This window comes from Polyodon spathula, chromosome 2, assembly GCF_017654505.1.
Source record: "Polyodon spathula isolate WHYD16114869_AA chromosome 2, ASM1765450v1, whole genome shotgun sequence".
Classification (NCBI taxonomy): domain Eukaryota; kingdom Metazoa; phylum Chordata; class Actinopteri; order Acipenseriformes; family Polyodontidae; genus Polyodon; species Polyodon spathula.
The window spans coordinates 79,254,667-79,273,204 of record NC_054535.1 but is presented as its reverse complement, the minus strand read 5'-3'; the positions used below and the strand labels follow the sequence as shown (position 1 = coordinate 79,273,204).

At 35.7% G+C, this 18,538-nt stretch overlaps 1 protein-coding gene across 3 annotated transcripts in view; it reads left to right on the top strand.

The window, feature by feature from the left end:
- The first annotated feature begins 1,083 nt into the window (after positions 1–1,083).
- Positions 1,084–18,538, top strand: part of LOC121301606 (rho GTPase-activating protein 24-like) — a 137,943-nt gene continuing 120,488 nt past the window's right edge. The window contains exons 1-2 of one of the 3 annotated variants that reach the window (XM_041231170.1): positions 1,084–1,488; positions 17,463–17,662. In XM_041231170.1, the coding sequence (XP_041087104.1) occupies positions 17,483–17,662 (180 nt within the window). In that variant the 5' untranslated portion in view covers positions 1,084–1,488; positions 17,463–17,482. The remainder of the gene's footprint in view (positions 1,489–17,462; positions 17,663–18,538) is intronic. The other 2 variants (XM_041231161.1, XM_041231153.1) reach the window with 2 other exon arrangements.

The window sequence follows — 18,538 nt, the reverse complement described above, 5'->3', positions numbered from 1 at the left end:
ATTTCAGACCACCTATCTTACCACCTATTGCATTAACCTAGACTTGGTGTTCCTCAGCTACATTATAGCCTCAGGCTGACTTTAAAAGTTAATTAGCAATGTTCCTCCTGAATTTGTATAGTAAAGTGCTTTGTTATTGAACTGGTGTACACTACATGTACTTTTCCTTGGTAAAATGCAATAATGAATATACAATACATAGAAGTCTAAAATTATTAGAATTTTTTTTGAGCTGGTTATGTCACAAGTGACCAAGGTTAGTTTGAAAAGAAATGTTTTTTTGTTACACAAATGTTGTATTGCACTATTATTATTATTATTATTATTATTATTATTATTATTATTATTATTATTATTGAAATGTTGTACACGATTTGGTTTAGAAGCAGCCAAAAGATAAACAATTGCTATGCATGCTGGAGGACAAGCAAAATACTTGTTTGTTTCGTCCACTGTTTGTTAGTGTCTGTTCGTTTGGCCATTATGCCATTTTGTTTGTCCAGTGTTTGTGTTTTGTTAAGTCTTTTTATTTATTAAAACGCACAGGCAAGCGCATTCACATTTCACTTGCAGTGCTGTGTGTGTTTCTTCCGGGTCTGACGTCACTGCTCAGGACAGCTTGCCACAAATACATATCAGTCTAAAATTATTATAATTTTTTTTGAGCTGGTTATTTTTTTAAAAACTACTAAAAAGATTTGCCAAGTGTAAGCGGTAGGTGTATATTGTTGACATAATAGTGACATTTTAGTTCACTACCACTACAACTAAGTAATTGACATACCTCTTCAGTCCCTTGTCCCAGTCCAAAAATGACAAGCCAATGGTGAAATGTTTTTCACACACAAACCTTGAAATGAAGCTCAATGAAGCTGGTATGGGTTAAGTACGTAACAGTGTATCAAGAGTGTATTTTCCAGAGTGGTCACTGCACACTGCCATTCATTCTCTCCTCCAGGGCTATAGTGGTGAGTTGCCATGCTGTTGAGAGGGGCTGTCCCTGTCTGAGCAAGTTGGCAGTATAGATCAGTACTGCCAGTTGCTTGTGAAATCTGAAACCTAAGGCAGTGTCTGAGAGGGCTGGCTCTGCAGTTATTCCAGCCCATTCTCAAACATGCTCACACAAACACACACACACACTCTCACACACTCTGTCTAGTACCTAACTTCTTGGACTATTGCTCCAGCTCTACAGTGCTGTACGCTCGGATTGTTCAAATACATGTGGCTCTGCTGAAGAGCTCTGCTGGAGGTAGCTGCTTTCCCCGGGGGACCTTAAGTGTACAGATGGTTTGAGCAGTCAAGAGAAAACTTTATGACAGCTAATTTCAGCTCTGCTGTACTTCTCCTTTTGACTGGCTCTGAAGCTACTGGGTTTTATGGAGCTGAAAAGGCAGCCTTTGATGTAAATTCCGCTTCTTTCTTCTTTGTGTGGATTCTTTTTTTTTAAATATCACTCTTTGTTGGAATACCCTGGCAGTCTGAAGGGTAGGTACACTTGTGTGTTTTACAGTAAGCTGCTAGAGGTCACGTTCTTTTTGATAGTACAGTTTCTCTCTCTCTCTCTCTCTCTCTCTCTCTCTCTAACCACTGCAGACTAGAAAACAGCAGCTGTCCACGAGACAGCACTTGGTTAATTCTGTCTGCCTCTCGGTTTTATCTGTGGCTCTTTAATTTATTATCCTGTGAACTTTCTGGTTTATCCTGCTATGTAGGTGTCATTTTTAGAAGATGCAGATTTTTTGCCTGGCAACTGTCAACATATGAGACTGGGTAGTTGAAATATCATTTTAGAATAAATACAGTTATGTATGCTACTCTGTACAGTCAAAGAGCCATCATGTTGTTGTTCATTTGTCTTGAGTTGAGCACACACAGACATAGTGAGTTTGCTATGAGAGAATATTTAGAAAATACATGTTCACTCGCACATTATCTACAGTAGATTTGGCATACCAGATTAAAAACTAATCGAAACGTCTTCCTTTTTCTAAGAACATATTTTAAATGTAAATTTTGTGACCTTGCTCAATTATACTCACTACTGTGGTACTGAAATTTTCATGTACTTAAATTGAGTTTTATGTGTTGTTTTTGTTCTGCTAAAAGTCAACCAGCAAAATTATCATAGAAATTTGCTAAATTAGGTTTCATACCCAAAACTCAGTGGACATTAAATGTTTGGACATTTTTAAACCCAGGTACCTAACAGTAAATCTCCTATATAGGCCCCATCATTAGCATTCCCAAGGACACACACTGTCAGAAGGAAAGATCATCATAGAAATGAAACAATAAATAAGACTATACATCTACGATTAAATTCATTCAGACAGTTAATAGACCTTTGTTTGAGAAAATGAACTGGCACTGTTATTATTATTCTATGTGGCTATATGAGTGGGTGTTGCATAAGGAACGTCTGCAACTCCCAAACTTTCATGTAGTTCCTAAGCATCGGATTACTGCCAGCTGTTTAGAAAGTGTTTGTTCTGGGTTTATTTTTCATCTATGGGTGGTTGATGCGTCATGTCAGTATATTCATCATATTCTTTCTTATGACAGGCTGTGCAAGATGCTGCCTTTTATATTTTTGGACACCTGTAAAAGCCGTTTGATAAGCATTTATTAATTCAACCGCAGTGATCATTCTATCCCTGAGAGATAATTGATTGCTGTGTATTTGCAACATCAGCAATTTTAAAGTAAATTACATTACTTTGCTGTTCAAAGATGTGTTTATGTAACATTATTTTCAATAACAACTAGCTTAGACATTGTAAGACATTATTCATACCCGGTTGACATTATATTGACATCATGCTAATTTAATCTGTATACCTTTCAGATGTTTTATTTACCATGTTCATATTGATTGAATCTGTCACTTTGACCTCACTAATTTATTCTGTATAGGGTTTATATTCCTTTTGAATGGATAACTTTGTTATGGTTTATTCTGACTCAACCCTTATCCAATAATCTTCAGTTGCTGTGCCGTGGCACAACAATGGCAATGCAACAAGGTCACACAAAGGGTCATCATTAATATTCCATATATCATTACCAGTGTGTAACCATATCAGGACCACTATACAATACTTACAAAGCCATTGCCAAATAGTACAGTTTTGCTATGGTTTCATCAGGGTAATACACAGGATAATATGTTATACTGGTATCCCAGTAGTATTTTCTGATTTTCTTCTGTCACCTCAGCATTGTTCAAGTTCTGGTACTGTTCATGCATTTGCGAGATACCATGGCAACTGTCAGCCATATTGTGACACAAGACAGTCTATGTATTGGCGCATGCCACTGCCACTGCTCAGTCAGATAGTGATGTACTGGTCATTTGGGAGCTGGCAAAACATATAATCAAAGAATCCATAAATACAGTGTGATGGAGTATACATGCATTCCTGAAACTATAGGCCAGTAGGACCTTGGAAAGTGACTGATGGCGGCTATCTTGGCTCCTCTGAACAATAATGTCCTGAGATAAAATAGCACCAGTTGACAAACAATTGCTTATCGGTGTACATTGTTAAGCTGACAGGCTGTTCTTATACAAGCTAGGTACTCCAGTCACGAGAGAGACCACCAGGGAAGAGACGTGTGCATTTCACTGGTCTACAGAAAATTACATGGGGCAAAAGGGACTAGCCTTCTACTGTTAGGTTCTGGATATTATAAACAAGAATTGCGTTAGTTAATACTCCAAAAGAGCTAGGTCATTTGTTATTATTATTTTTATTTATTAATTTTTTTAAAACCTTTGTTGGTGATTTAAAGAGCCAGACACTCAATTTTGAGACCTGTAATAAGTGTGTAGAAGCCCTGTACCATCATTCTGAGCCTGTTATTTTAGCACCCACACAAGAATTTGGTGATAAAGTGCTGTGCCAACCTGACACTAGAGGCACTATTTGACAACAGGTGCAGTACTTTTCTCAGCTATATTAGTGATAAACCTCATTTTTAGTGTGTGCCAAGAATGTGCCTTTAAAGAGCAGCACCAATTAGCATTTCAGGCACACAATCCACTTGCATAGTCCATAATTACTCCTTAATTAGTAGAGTAATTAGTAGAGTAGTCACCGAGGTTACTCTAATTTGGTTTAAGAAACTCGCTGTGGTCCAGCGTACATCTTAAAATTGCACACAACCACTTTATTGAGGCTGCTTTCAAAATATTGTTTTCAAACCTTCCCATGTCACATGCACTATCTGTCAGTCGTTTAAAAAATCCCACATTAACACTGCTAGAATATAAAGAGGGCCAAAGGGAAGGTGATTTGAACTTCCAGCACAGCGTAATAAGCTTGGGGCTATGTATTGTACTTCTGACATTGAACAAGCTGGAAAACAAATACAGTGAAACCTGCATTAGCCTGCATGGCTAGCTCATATGGGGATGGATAAAAAAGACTTGTCTTTATATAGGGACATATGTAAGACGCAAATGCACTAAAGCCTCATACGAGTTTATTATATGTGAGCCATACAGTATGTGTTCCGTCCCTTTGGTGATAGGATAATTCATATCATGTTCAATGTTTGAAATTACAGAATATCTATATTTTATTTAAACAAATACATCTCCTACTGTCGTACAGTACTGTCCCTGTCCTTCGCAGTCCTGTGCTGTTAGAAAGTCAAGGCCCTATTTAGATTCCGGTGTGCCAATTATTTTTTTTTTCTGCATGCTGTACATATTATATTACAGCAGTTTATGCACGTGAAATATATATATATATATATATATATAGAAATATATATATATATTACTGTAATTATTATTTAATTCTGAAGGTGTTCGGTTTTATGTTTCTATTATTGGGGGTCCTTAACAGTATATATGGGACAGAGTGCCATGGTATTTGATAATTGCATTCAAAACAGATTGTTTTTAGTTTAGAAAGTGTCTGTTTTGATATTAGGTGCAACAGATGCACTTATTCAGATTGTATGTTCTAAAATTAAATACATCTAACTGAAACTGCTACTTAACCTTTTAAAGCTTTTGAACACTGTTTAAGAAAATCTGATTTGCATTATCTTTTTGGCAGATACAAACAGCATGAGTAGATTAGAAAAAGACTTGACTGCGTTAACTGAAGATAAAAAAAAAAAAATTGCTTCCCTCTGTTTGCTTGCTTGTGTTACTGAAGTAATGTTACCGATATAAATCATCTTCACACAAGAGTGTCATAGAAGATAAACCGATTTAGAAAAGCACAGTTAATACCGTACAGTAAATAACTCAAACTCAGTTCAACATCAGTGGTCATGTTAAGAGTTTTTGTACAGTAGGTTAGTCTTAAAGTTTAGCCCTTTTCATAACAAATATTTATTTGTGATTAATATACAGTATAAAGATGTGTTCCCATATTCCATAAGAAACAAAATCGACCAAACGTACTTAACTGCCATTTGAACTGAGAGATCATATTGTCTTTTCAGCAGGAACAGATTTGGTTTCTCGTAAGTGAATGACAGAAGTACCTTGAATTAGCAACCACCTGTCTAAAGCTGACACCATGTGTTCTATCTCCGGGGTGAGCGGTACATTCATTTAACTTTATGTTATCCACACAGAACTACTGCTGTGGTCAAACGTTTTGCTTTACCTAGGATTTTAGGACTGAGACATAATAAAAACATAATTTAGATCTTTTTATTTAGCATCATATAATCCAAGAAACTACAAAATTATCAACGTCAACCTGAAGCCATAATAGTAGTACAGTGTTTAATATTAGAATTCAAAATGTCACATTTTTTAATTGGTCAGTTTTTTGTTAAGTATATGGAAAACTACAAAGCGGTATGTAATTCAATATGTTAACGTAAGATTATTCTTCAAGTATCTTTCGACTTTTTGAAGCAAAATTAATTAATTCTATAGAGTGATGCAAAACTTTTGGCCGTAGTTGTAAGTTCATACTATTAACCGGAATATTATACTAATGGTGAACACATTGGTCTTTTCTTTTGCATGAAAGAATGAAATACATTCTTTCCAATTGTCAGTACAGCTTTCAAAAGGACAATCAAAGAACAGGAATGTAGTGTCCTGCTACAATAATATAGAGCCCAAGTTACCTTGCTCATGTAACCCCCGGGGTGAAGGCGCTACAGTCTCCTCACATATTTCATATTTTATATGTAGCCCAAATTTGGCCTTGGGCTTAATTTCATTTTCTGGCCCTGCAGGTTATCCTTCATTTCGCTGCTAGTGTTATTTCATAATGATGGGGCTGTGCTTTCTGTTGTCTGGGAGACTGCCCTCAGTGCTGTGCTACTTGATCTCTGTTTGCTCTTGGTCAGTTTGTTTAGTGTCGAGTGAAATTTCATCTGCACCATCAGTCCCCTTGTCAGACCTCTCCACTAGTATCAAAACCAGGCAGTGGAGACAATTGGAATATATATCACGAAGCAGCCTACTTCTAGTCCATGGCCATTTATCATTCAAGTGTTCTGTGTTCTGAGATGCTGTATGTTTCCTGGTCTCAGTGCAAATACAGCATGCCTAACTGCAGCTTCACGACAAGTCTCGGCTGAGGTATGAATGCCTGCTTGTTTTTTTCTGCTTAAATCACTGTGCATTGGGTGCAGATTAATACAGGGTTGGAACTGTACATGCTGTCAGGTGAGCGCTATTTATGAAATGAAGGTGAAGTACTGTTTTTGTCTGCCATGTCACTTCTTGCCCTAAATTACACCTGTTTGTTTGTGGTTCGAAAGCGCAAGGCATACGTACAGGGGGAATGTGTGTGTTGAAGCTGGGCCCCCTGTCTAGTGTAATTGTCACCACACCTTCAGGTTGCACATGTACACAAGAGTTGCAGTTGACATCCGAGTGAAGACTGAGCAAAATCTCAATACTGTATATAGATCTACTTTCACTCTTTATTTAATGTTATGCCATTGCTATTTTGTAGTACAGAGGAAAAACAAAACAATTTGGTGGGGCACACTTTCTTTAAGCAGTGTTTATAACATATTGGAACATAGTTTTTACTTAAATATTGGAATGTCTAAGATTACTTGATACCGAGCCAATTGTTTAACTGTATATTAGATATTGAGTATAATATATTATGAAAGTCTAAGCCTATTTTTAAATGACAAATATTCATTTTTGTATATATTATATAAAAATGACATTTCCCAGTTTTTAAAAATGTAAATCAGTAAAAACTGAAAATACAGGAGTTTTGAGAACGAGCCCCTTGAGTGTTTTACAGATGACATAAAGGACAGACAAAGCAAGTTAACCCTACTTCGAGCAGCCCCATGATTGTGGGCAGTGCTTTCCTGTTTCGTTGTTGGTTTGTCGCTGGCATGTGTTGGGGCTGGCTTTGCTGTGACACATCCTGCCTCTGTTTCTGTTCCGATGGGTTGTGTAAGAATGTTTGGACAGAGCTAGGCCTGGTAACCTTTTGGTAATAACAAAAACAGATGTAACTACACAAAATCACTGAGCAGATGTATTGCATTTATACAACAATTAATACAATTCTTTTGTAATTTCTTTTTTAAATGATTATAAACTATTATCATTGAAGTGCCTTGTGTTACAAACACTTTGTGGAGTCTAAGCTTACAACCCTCCAGACATACTGTAAAAAATGGAACATCTCTTACAGTGTTTCCTATTCACTCCATTATAATGCTACACAATAAAAATAAGGCTTATATTAATCTCTTGTTAAATCACCATCTTTGGTTTAATTATATATAATAATGAATTGAATTATAAACTTAAAATGGTGAGTGCTTTCATTTTGTTAATTTTGAAAATGAGTGAGGTTTAATGTCACAAGGTTTATTTTTGATGGTAAAGATATACAGTTATCACAATTTAATGAACAGAAACTCACAATAAATGTGTGTTTGATTCCAAAACCAAAATATTAAAACACATTCATACAAAAGATTTAGAAGTGAGTAGTTTTTCAAGATTTACGATTATACTGTATTTACAGTATAATCATAAATCTTAAAAAACTACTCACTTCTAAATCTTTTGTAGTTATTTTTGTATTACTTTAGTATAAATACATGTTAATTTGGATTGTTTTTTTCTGACTTTATGTGAACGAAAAGACACACATTTGCCCGTTTTCCCATTGGAAATAGCGATATTTTGAAATATCACTGTCCTGGTCACAAAAGCAAAGTTTGTGGGGAATAATAGCTATTTTCTATACTTTTGAGGCATTAGCAATTAGGAAATAAAACTTACTACCCAGGAACAAAAATTGTGTTACATAGTCAAATCGGTAAGTGTTCTGCATATGGAGACTCACCACATGAGCTGATGTGAAATAAAAGTTATATGTATGCCTGTTTAATTGATCTAAACATTGGTTAATCTAACTATCACCCCTGTTTAAATTATTAAAGTGAGGGGACTTTGAACAAACCAACATCTCTGACAGTGTGTTGTGAAACTCTTAAGTGTATTTGAAGAGAACTTACACTTTAAGAACTTTGATCCCTATTTAATATTGAAACAGTGACAACTTTGCCACTGTTGAGATTGAATAGAACGGTTTATTATCCCTCTATATCATCCTGACCCCACATTAACCCTAACCTTAAAAATAGGGGTCAGGGACATTGTCATATGATGTATAGCACACTTTTTAATTAATTAATGCATATAACAGGAGATCGCTTTTTTTTTACTTACTGTAATACTACTTCTGTAGAATATCCAGCAATACTAATGTAGACAAAAATCCATATTGGCTGCAGCATTAAGCACAGCACCACAATGGATTGTGGATTTTGCAATTTAATTGTAGCACGATTTACATGAATTGCGTGAGTTAATTGTATATATCTGGTTAGTTTCAATAATAGCAATCTTACAGATAAACTGTAAAAGAATATATGCTGTATATAACATAGACTTTAAATGTTGTCATGTGGTATGTGATGTAGTACACCCCGCCCCTGTGCATATAGGTATTATTTTGTATTTGTGATGTGTTATTATTATTTAAATGTATGGTTTGGTGTTTTAAAAACACAATGTTTTGTTATTGTTGTTTGTTAAAATTCCCCATCCATGCTGTACTCGTGTAGAATGTGACCGTCTCCAGACTGATTGATTTATTGCTAATCTGGAGACAGTCATGTGTATAGAATCCTGCAGCTTTGGCTGAATGAGATTGGTTTTCAGAGTAGAGAACGAGAGACAAAGAAAGTCATGAGATAAGGAAAGTAAGAATAAAACCAATTGCTACTCTTGCTGGATATAAAATAGAACGCTACTTGTTTTTGGTGTCTGCTTATTTTGGCCACTGTGCCGTTTACATTCTGTTTTTTTCCAGTTTTGTATTGACTGTCCCTTCTGCGGAATGAAAAACATAAAGGCCATAGCTTGTGTGTGTGAGAATATAATCTCAATCCATTAACACAGTGCAATTATCACTCCAAACTAATGACCATATTAAAAGGACGCTTTATTATACAATCTACTTTTTTTCTGAATACTTAATAATTTGCTTGTTTGATTTACCATTAGGAGTGTTTTATGTAAAGTGGTTGTGTCTTTTCAGCTATAGGGACTGCATCTGATTTTCTGAAGTGATGTGATTTTAGAAATGTCACTTAGGGGGTGCAACTTTAATTTCAACCCCTCTAGTGAGCACCAGACATAATGACCTAAGTAATAACAACAATATACAGTACAATGATGGAGAACACAAATAATAGTATATTAGAAAAGGAAAGAAATGAAATACTGTAATTCCCAGCATATAATCAAATACTGGGACAATTTGTTGTGAGTCATATCCCATGTGCACAGTATACTGCATAATCACATTATTATGTGTGAGCATTATACAAGGGATCATCCATAACTATTAAGCACTCAATTGGCTAAAACAAACTTAATAAATTCAATGGCAAACTTTTTGAATATTGAACACATTGAACAAATACTTTTTAGTGGAAGCATTTGTCATTACAAATGAGATGTAAGCCAAGGCTGCTCAGGATGTACGCTGTATTATAAGAAATACTGTTTGAAGAGAAGGTAGATTATATCAATTATAGCTGTCAAATCCTCCTGCTTTTTTGTACTGAATTCTTTTTTTTTATATATTGGTTGTGCTGTTTTTGACCCTGCTTGTAATCTTTTACACCTGGCATCACATGGACTCTGTTACTACATGAAAGAACTGAAATAAATCTGATTTGAATTCTAATGACACACCTGCTAACCTCATACACATGCTGTGATTTTGAAGGAAGACTGTTTTTAACTATAGGTTCTGTAGGTGCAGTAAATGACAAAATCCTCATTCAGATAGACTTCTAACACATAGCGTATATGATATCATTATACACTGCACACATTGCATTGCTGATTGGACATCTCGGACAGTATACTGTTTGATGCAGCAGTATCTTTTGCTACACACAGCTCTAAGGCCAGGGTTACCTTAAGCATTAGGAATAACTGTCCTTAACAATGAGCATGTTTATTTGTCAAGTATTTATTTCTACAGGCTTACTCTTGCACCATTATTTGCAGAATAAAGATTTGTTTTCATTAGTTTGTGCAGTAGTGGTACGGTGCAAATCTAAAGAATCAAATCAAAAGGATAATTATGTTATATTCCAATACAAGGCTGGCATTGTCTTTTTAACTCAATTTTTATTGGCTGCCATCATGTCCAAACATCATAAATAATACATAACAACTTGTTCTGCAGAATGTTGGATATTTTATTCATGAGCCCCTTCAATAGGTCCCTGTGAGATTGTCTGGAGCTGAATGTTGTATACACAGTGTGGCAGTGTTTCACAGGGGCATCTTAACACCAGGCCAGTGCGTTAGACTTACACAGGAAATGCCAGCCCACAATAAATAAAGAATGTAGAGCTTTAGCTTTCCAGCAGCAGATGCTAGCTCTTCTCTTTTCAATTATTGTTCCAAATTTGTTTTTTAAATGTTGGGAAACGTGCCAGGTCCGTTCATGAAAATACCCCTGCAGACTTGGATTCACATCAGGTGGTCAATACGTATTCACCTAACTTGCATTACTGTTACTTAGCTACTCTTAACGTCTCTACTTTTGAACACATATGAAGTTTATGAGACAGGGGGCCTTCTTCACAAAGATTTAGATCAATACGGACAATCTATAAAGTTATTAATGAACTCTGCTTTGATTAAATAAAGTTTAGCTTATTGTAAATATAAATCTATAAAAGCAAAATATTAACCCTCCATGTATATCTGGATTACTAGAGTGTAGCCATTACCCTGCACCCCTGCGACATCAATACAGAGGGGATTACTTTAACATGGACATGGACACGTATGTACAGAATGTTAATTAGAAGGGAAGGTGACCCTCAGCATTAGTTCTCCAGGTTTCCTACTTTATTTTACCTTACACTTTCTTTGCAAAGTGTCGAGGTTACGGCATCTCATCTGTTGGGAAAGGGTAGCAAAGCCAACTATATTTAATTAGTGGCAGTAACATTTCTTGCTCAACAGCAAAGATATTGACAGGGAAAAACATACCAGTTATGTGCTCATCAGATTCAGGTAGGGTGACACATAACCCCAAGGGTCCAAGCTTAAACTCAGTGGCTATATTCTAACAATTGTCAATGTTCACTACCCCCTCACCCCACCCTCCCCCCCCCCCCCACCCCCCCCCCCCCCCCCCCCCCCCCCCCCCCCAAAAAAAAAAAAAAAACAACATTTAGCTGGTATTGCTGTTTTGCAAATTGTTTTGGCAATAGGTTAACACAGACTGTCAGGGTAGTAATCACATTATAAATCCTGTATTTGAGAACAGCTTCCAATGTGGACACTGCTGCCTCTTCTGCGGAAGAAGGATGCCAAAAATGAGTGCCAATGCAAATGACCTTTTGATAGCAGAGCCCCTCAAACATTATTTGGCCATTTCTCAGGCTCAAAGGCTCCCGCCAGAAAAGCTCTCTGCCAGGAGATGACTTTAATATATCAGTGCCCTGGGGGTTTGACATAGTGACACGGCTCTAGTTCAGAAGCTGAAGCATGGAGTATGCTCCATCTGTAAGAAAAGGTCTGTCTTCGGACAGTCTGCCAGCCACCAGGGAAGGTGTGCCCTGCTATTGTCAAGAGAGATGTGTATCATGGGCCTGTGTGACACAAGGGCACAATGGGGTTAAGGGGATGGCAATCATTCTGTCTTGTTGCACAGAGCACACAGATTGCTGCTCCTTGCTGCAGTTGCCATCATTTCCTGGTGTTCAATAACATGAGCAATGCTGTCTCAAAGGCGGTTTAAGGATATTGGTTTGATATGAAATGTATAAGTTCTCTTCAAAGCAGTTCTCTACATTAAATATTTACAGGACCGAGCTCATGCTTTGATTGCATTGCATCTTCTGCAATTGTGGGTTCAACTAACTTGATCTGTATTCATCTTCATCAGTACACAGTGTAAAACAAAAACACCATTCAAATTCCATTAGTGTGTATTGTTTATTCATTTATTTAAGGTTAAGGAGCAGGATATTCAAAAACCCAGTGTTATTGCATCAAACTCATGGTATAGTAACAAGAGCTTTAGTAGCAATTTAAATGGGTTAACTAAATCAATCCGTTAATGCTTTAAAATTGAGTCGATGAGGTCGTTTATGAACGCATTACTCGTTAAAATGTTTAATTGTTGCAGGTTACCTGCATCACTTCCTGTCTCAACGACTAGGGGAAGTCATTAAACAACATGCATGTTAACGAGATCAAGAAAAATGAATGGAAGCAGAATTCACTGTTATGGAAACTACTAGCGTTCAGGGAGGCGGCTCTCCCACCAGCGAGCAGCAGACAAACGGAAATAAAAAATAATGGGAATATATATGTTATAATTTGTAAACTTAATTTAAAATTGTGCATTTTGTCATGCAGAATGTGCATTTATTTAGAACACTTCACATATAAAATAGTGATTTACGATTATCTGGCGTGTGGGTAAAAATCGGACAGCACAGATTAAAAAATAATAATAATTAAACCCCATTAGTTATTTACTCTCATTCAGGGGGAATATTTTGCAACAGCTTACTGTATACAAATCTTTTAATGTGCATTTTTCAGTTTTTTTTTGGTTAAAAAGAAACAAATTCAATAAGCCATCTATGTATGTATGTGGTTGGAATTTATTTTCTTATGAATCTACTTTTGTATGTATTTTAGTATGTACAATTGTAGGCTATAAATACATACGTTTCAAGTGCCATTGGTGTTTGTCGTTGTTATTTATTTATTGTTATTTATTATGTACATACAGTATACCATGTAACACTTCATTATATATTTATTAAGCTTTTAAAATTATTAACTCCCTAACCCAATACACAATTTGTTTATAATTAATTGTTTGGTGAATTCCTCTAATCCTGCATTCTCTCTGTTACTCTTTGTTCGCCTCTGCAATAAATAAACTCAACATGATTAGAAGTAGCCACCGAACGATAACAGAATTATAAGAACATTTTATATGCATACAAACGTGTGAAGGTGAAAGAGGACATTGTGCATAATGTGGGGGGAGTCTGACAACATTACAAAATACATTTAGGCAAAATCCATGTCAATGATCTCGATCACATTCCTAGTGCATTGCTGTGTGTCCTTGACAGCTGTTCTTCGTTCTTGTGTGGATAAGACACAGGTGTTAAAAGCCAAGGGCACACTGCAAATCCGCAATCACCTAAGGAAACTTTATTTTAATATCTAATATGCCGTTTTCTATACCAAGATTTCAGTTGTATAAGTCAAATAAGATCTACAGTAGATGTCAGCTGAAATATAATGTATGCAGAATTCATTCACTTAATTCACTACAGTTGCAGTGATAATTTCTTGGAAGTATTATTACACTGGGTGCAAATAATGGTATATCATTTTAGCAATACAACAAGCATTCCATAAGGTTACAAATGGTTAAAATAAGTGAATAAATCTCATTCATAACTAATAGAAAAGGCTACAAATATCGAATTATATATAGTCTGTAAAAAATTAACCTTGGTCCTGTACACTCTGTCTTGTCGGCGTCACAGACACGGTCTGTTAAATGCCTGTTTCAAGGGTAGTTATATACTCTTTCCTTAATTTAAACCTTGTTTTTCCAAGTGTAAATTAACTCCTGATAAATGATGGCAACACAGATTTGTTTTTAAATTCTCATGCAAACAAAAAAGAAATAGTTGCAAGAAGCATTGCTTGTTAAGATATTAACATTACTTCGTAAATCAACATAATTTCAGAAATCACATTAGGATGATTATTTAATAACAAAAGAGGCATAACGACTGCTTGGAAATGCCAAAATCAATGCTACATACCGGTTTCTTGATTAACATTGGAGTTATCATTTATGAACTTTTGAAAATCCTGCCCAAAGTGTCTTGTTGATTGGTTTCTTCCAGCATTTCTTAGAGCAGCCTAATTACAAAATACAAAGGCTTTTGTACATACTGCTCGTTGTATTAGAATGGACATACTTTATATTCTGGTGCAGGAAAGTGCAAGACTTTGAAAGTTAAAGGGTATAATGTGCTAGTTAAATATTTGTTTCCCCTGGACTTTTTTTTACGGCCTTCGTGATCAGAATGCGAAAGACAGAATGGGAGAAACCATTTCTCAACAATAGGCATAATTTCTTTTTTCATTCAGGTGGTGGTAAATTCATTCAAATCCGTCCAAGTCAGCTTTTATATATAGTAGAACCTTCTCAACTTCAACAGTGACCTGAATTGTTTCTCGGGAGGAATGTAGTAGTACCCTACACTTTGACCTCTGGCCGTGTGACTTGTTGGTTTTCGTTTCTTAAAGACCAAACAGTTTGAGTTATTGGCTTCATACTTTGTGCACAATAGTATGCTATGATTCATTTGGACTGGTTTGTTCGAGGGTATCAAAACAAGAAAAATTAACCCTTTTGTAATAGTAATTTTCACAAGTGAAATCCCCATATCTCTGAGGCCATTTGAGATGAACACTTCATAAGTGTTAAATGGGTTGGTGACCTTATCCTTGACAGAGCTATATTCTATTATTCAGTAATGTTGTATTACTGGTCAAGTAAAAATTAAACCTTTCACAGCCACATTGTTTGAACCTGTGGCAGTATTAATGAAACCAGCTACACTATTTTTCAAATATACATTTTACTTCTTGTTTTTTCAGTTTTTGTTCTATTGTCTGTGATGAAGGGTGAAAAGACTGGTCTTCAGACTCTCTTACTAGTTTGATGGTGATGTACATGCACTGTTCTGTCATAGATCATGAGATATGGACTGTTTGTAATACAGAGTGATGGAAGCTTAAAAAAAGAATGTTTGCATAGCTTTGTGCACCGGCATTGTCATCTTGAGGCAAGTGTTTGTCTCTGACAGGACAGTGTAGGATAAGAGCTCTGTCTATAGTACAATTCACAATAGGAACCAGTGCAAAATGGTTCACCTCCTACTGTTCTGAATTCTTCTTTGTGTTGCAGCCCAAGGTACTGAAACTATTTCCTTTTTGTTTTTGTTTTGCAATTTTTCTTCATAAAAATGCTTTATTTATATCTGCAATCATCAAATGTGATCGATTCTAAACAGTTTTGTCTTACCCTTATACTTTTGACTCACACGCCTTGTATCATAATTAACAATGAAAGTCCTAAGGATAAGCTATAAAATGTTACAGTCCTAAGCTACTAGTAAAACATAGTATGAAACCTGTGACTTCCTCTGTGTTTATATATACTGTATCAAAAGTACTTTTGTTTATGACTAACTAATGCTTTATTACTGCATTATATTTTACATCACAAACCTGTTGTTACTGTGATGCTTAGATTGCTTACAACAAATGTGAGTATTCATTTGGTATTGCTGCTTGAGCTAATCTGTTTTTGCAGATTTTTCACAGACCTCAATTAGCATTCATTTTTTACTACTTAATGTTATTATAGGTAGGGTAGCTAAAGACTAGTCCTTCTTTAGCAATCAATCCAGTCTTGCACCTCTATTTTCAGTAAAGAGAAATTCAGGTAGGAAAGAAATCGACATCTGAGTACAACTGTGTAGTCTAAAAGATACTGAAATAAAACAAGTAAGCCTGTGACAAGGTGACATGACACCCTTGAAAAGCAGAGATGTAACACTGTCTTTTTTGTTTTGTTTACTTTTGTCTTTTTTTTTTTTTTTTTTACTCAAACCTATATTTTATATTATCTTCTCAAAGCTAATACTGTGGTCTTCAGCTACAGTAACTCCTAGTTCTCTCAAAAGAGAAAATGGGTGCTCATTTCAAAATAGAAAAATATTTTCACAATTACATAGCAGAAATGACCTTTATAGACTGCTTTATAGTTTTATCAGATGTTACTGTAACCGTATCATGATTATTTCACTGGCAGCGGTAAAGTGTTTCTGTGTGTTTCTACAACAGTCCAGATTTCTCTGAAGTGGAAAGGATTGTCTTGTTAATGTGCTCTAGGGTTCAAAAAGGTCAAGAAGTGAACTACTGTTTTACCAGCACTTTAATAGGTATTTTTGCATGTATAATGCTGTATTAACACAAATTATTCATGCATATTTGCATTTATTTAATATATCAAAATACTTTACTATGTGTTAACAAAGTGTTGCATCCCAAAACATTTCCTATAGTTTACATGGTCTGATTCCATCTAGACCATGGGAGGTAGTTTGAACTACAACACATTAAGTGATTACATATCAAAAGCAGCAGCAACTTTTCATCTGTAGTGCTGTCTTTGAAATCTCAACATATCCAAAAGTATACACACACTTTGTGGGAGCAGCGGTGCTCGTGCTATGAAGAGGAAAAAGGATTTTAAAAACTCCTTGAATTCTTTTTTTTTTTTAAATACACATCTGTCCTGTGCAAGGCAATAGGAAGGATATGTGTGAGCAGAGGCTAAATTACTGCCTCACAGGTAGAAGTAACTTGGTAGAGTTAAAGTGTAATGCAGTATATGTGGTGCATGTTTATCTCGATTTTCCTGACTGCTTTCTGTCTGTATTAGCGGTCTCCTACATTTCATAATCCAAAAACGTCTCAGTAAATATTTGCACCTCTGGGGAAAAGCAATAGCAAATAGGGATCAGCTGTAGCTATTAAAAAGTTGCCACAGGGCGCTGGTGGACTGTACTTGAAAAGTCCTTTTGATTGTATCCACTATATACAGTAGCTGAAGTTACCTGTATGTAATTCGTTCCCTGTTGAGCACCAGTGTACGAAATTGGGTTAGCTGCTGTAAAAGAAATGAATACATAAAAAAGTAAGGTGCCAGCTGGAGGTACAGCTTTGTCAGTCCTATTACTCGACCTCAGCAGTGACAGGTATTTTAACACTACCTTATTAAGCTAACTGACCTGTTTTTTTTTTTTTTTTTTTGTCTCCCCTCCAACAGAAAAATCTATAAGCCTTATAATGGACGACCACAGTGGCTCCAACAGCAGCCCCCAGTCAGGCCGGGTGAGGCAGAATGCCATGAAGTGTGGGTGGCTAAGGAAGCAAGGGGGCTTTGTCAAGACTTGGCACACACGCTGGTTTGTTCTCAAGGGGGACCAGCTTTATTATTACAAAGATGAAGATGAAACTAAAGCACTGGTAAGTAGGTCGTAAAAAAAAAAAAAAAAAAAAAAGCTTGCATACAATGTTCTACAGTGTCATGATCTCAGAGTTCAAAACTGTAGGCATCTCTATAGAAACAAGAAATGGGGCTGGGGGTAAAGGGAAGTACGACTCTATTCACTATGTTTAACAGTAAGTTGTGTTTAAAGTTTTGTTTTATACCCTTTGTCCTTTATTTCCTTAGTGTGTCTAATGTCACATCCATAGGAGATTTAACAGAGGTAGAGCTATTCCCCATCCCTCTCTAAACCAGTGGTGCACAGCAAGGTCCACTCTAGCTCATACAGTTGTTACAACCATAGCTTTAATTACTAATTAAACCACTAACTGTACACCTGTTTCCATGTATATATTTTTTTAATTATTGAATTGATAACCTGTAAATGATGTTGATTGGCCCCCATGGACCAGAGTTGTTCTCTCCTGATTTAAACTATTAAAGAAAGGCCTACACTTACAACCTTCCTATGTTTTCATAAAAAACCAAAGTACATTACATCACAACATATTTTATAATATTGGACATCAGAACTTTCCCGGTTTATCAATTTAACAAACCTGCAGATGTTTTGGACGTTTAAATGATTATATCCATTTATAGGCCATATATATATATAATATATATATATATATATATATAATATATATTATATATATATATATATATATAATTCTTTTACATAGCAAAGCTCTTGTTCTTAGACATGCTTTTTTTCTTTTATTGGATAGTTTTTTTTTCTTTTAAATAAATGAAGAGATGTCTCCCACCATACAAATCTTCACACGATTTTCAGTTTTTCAGTCCCAACAATTCTTTATTTTTATATATATATAATCAAAAGCAAAGGGGAA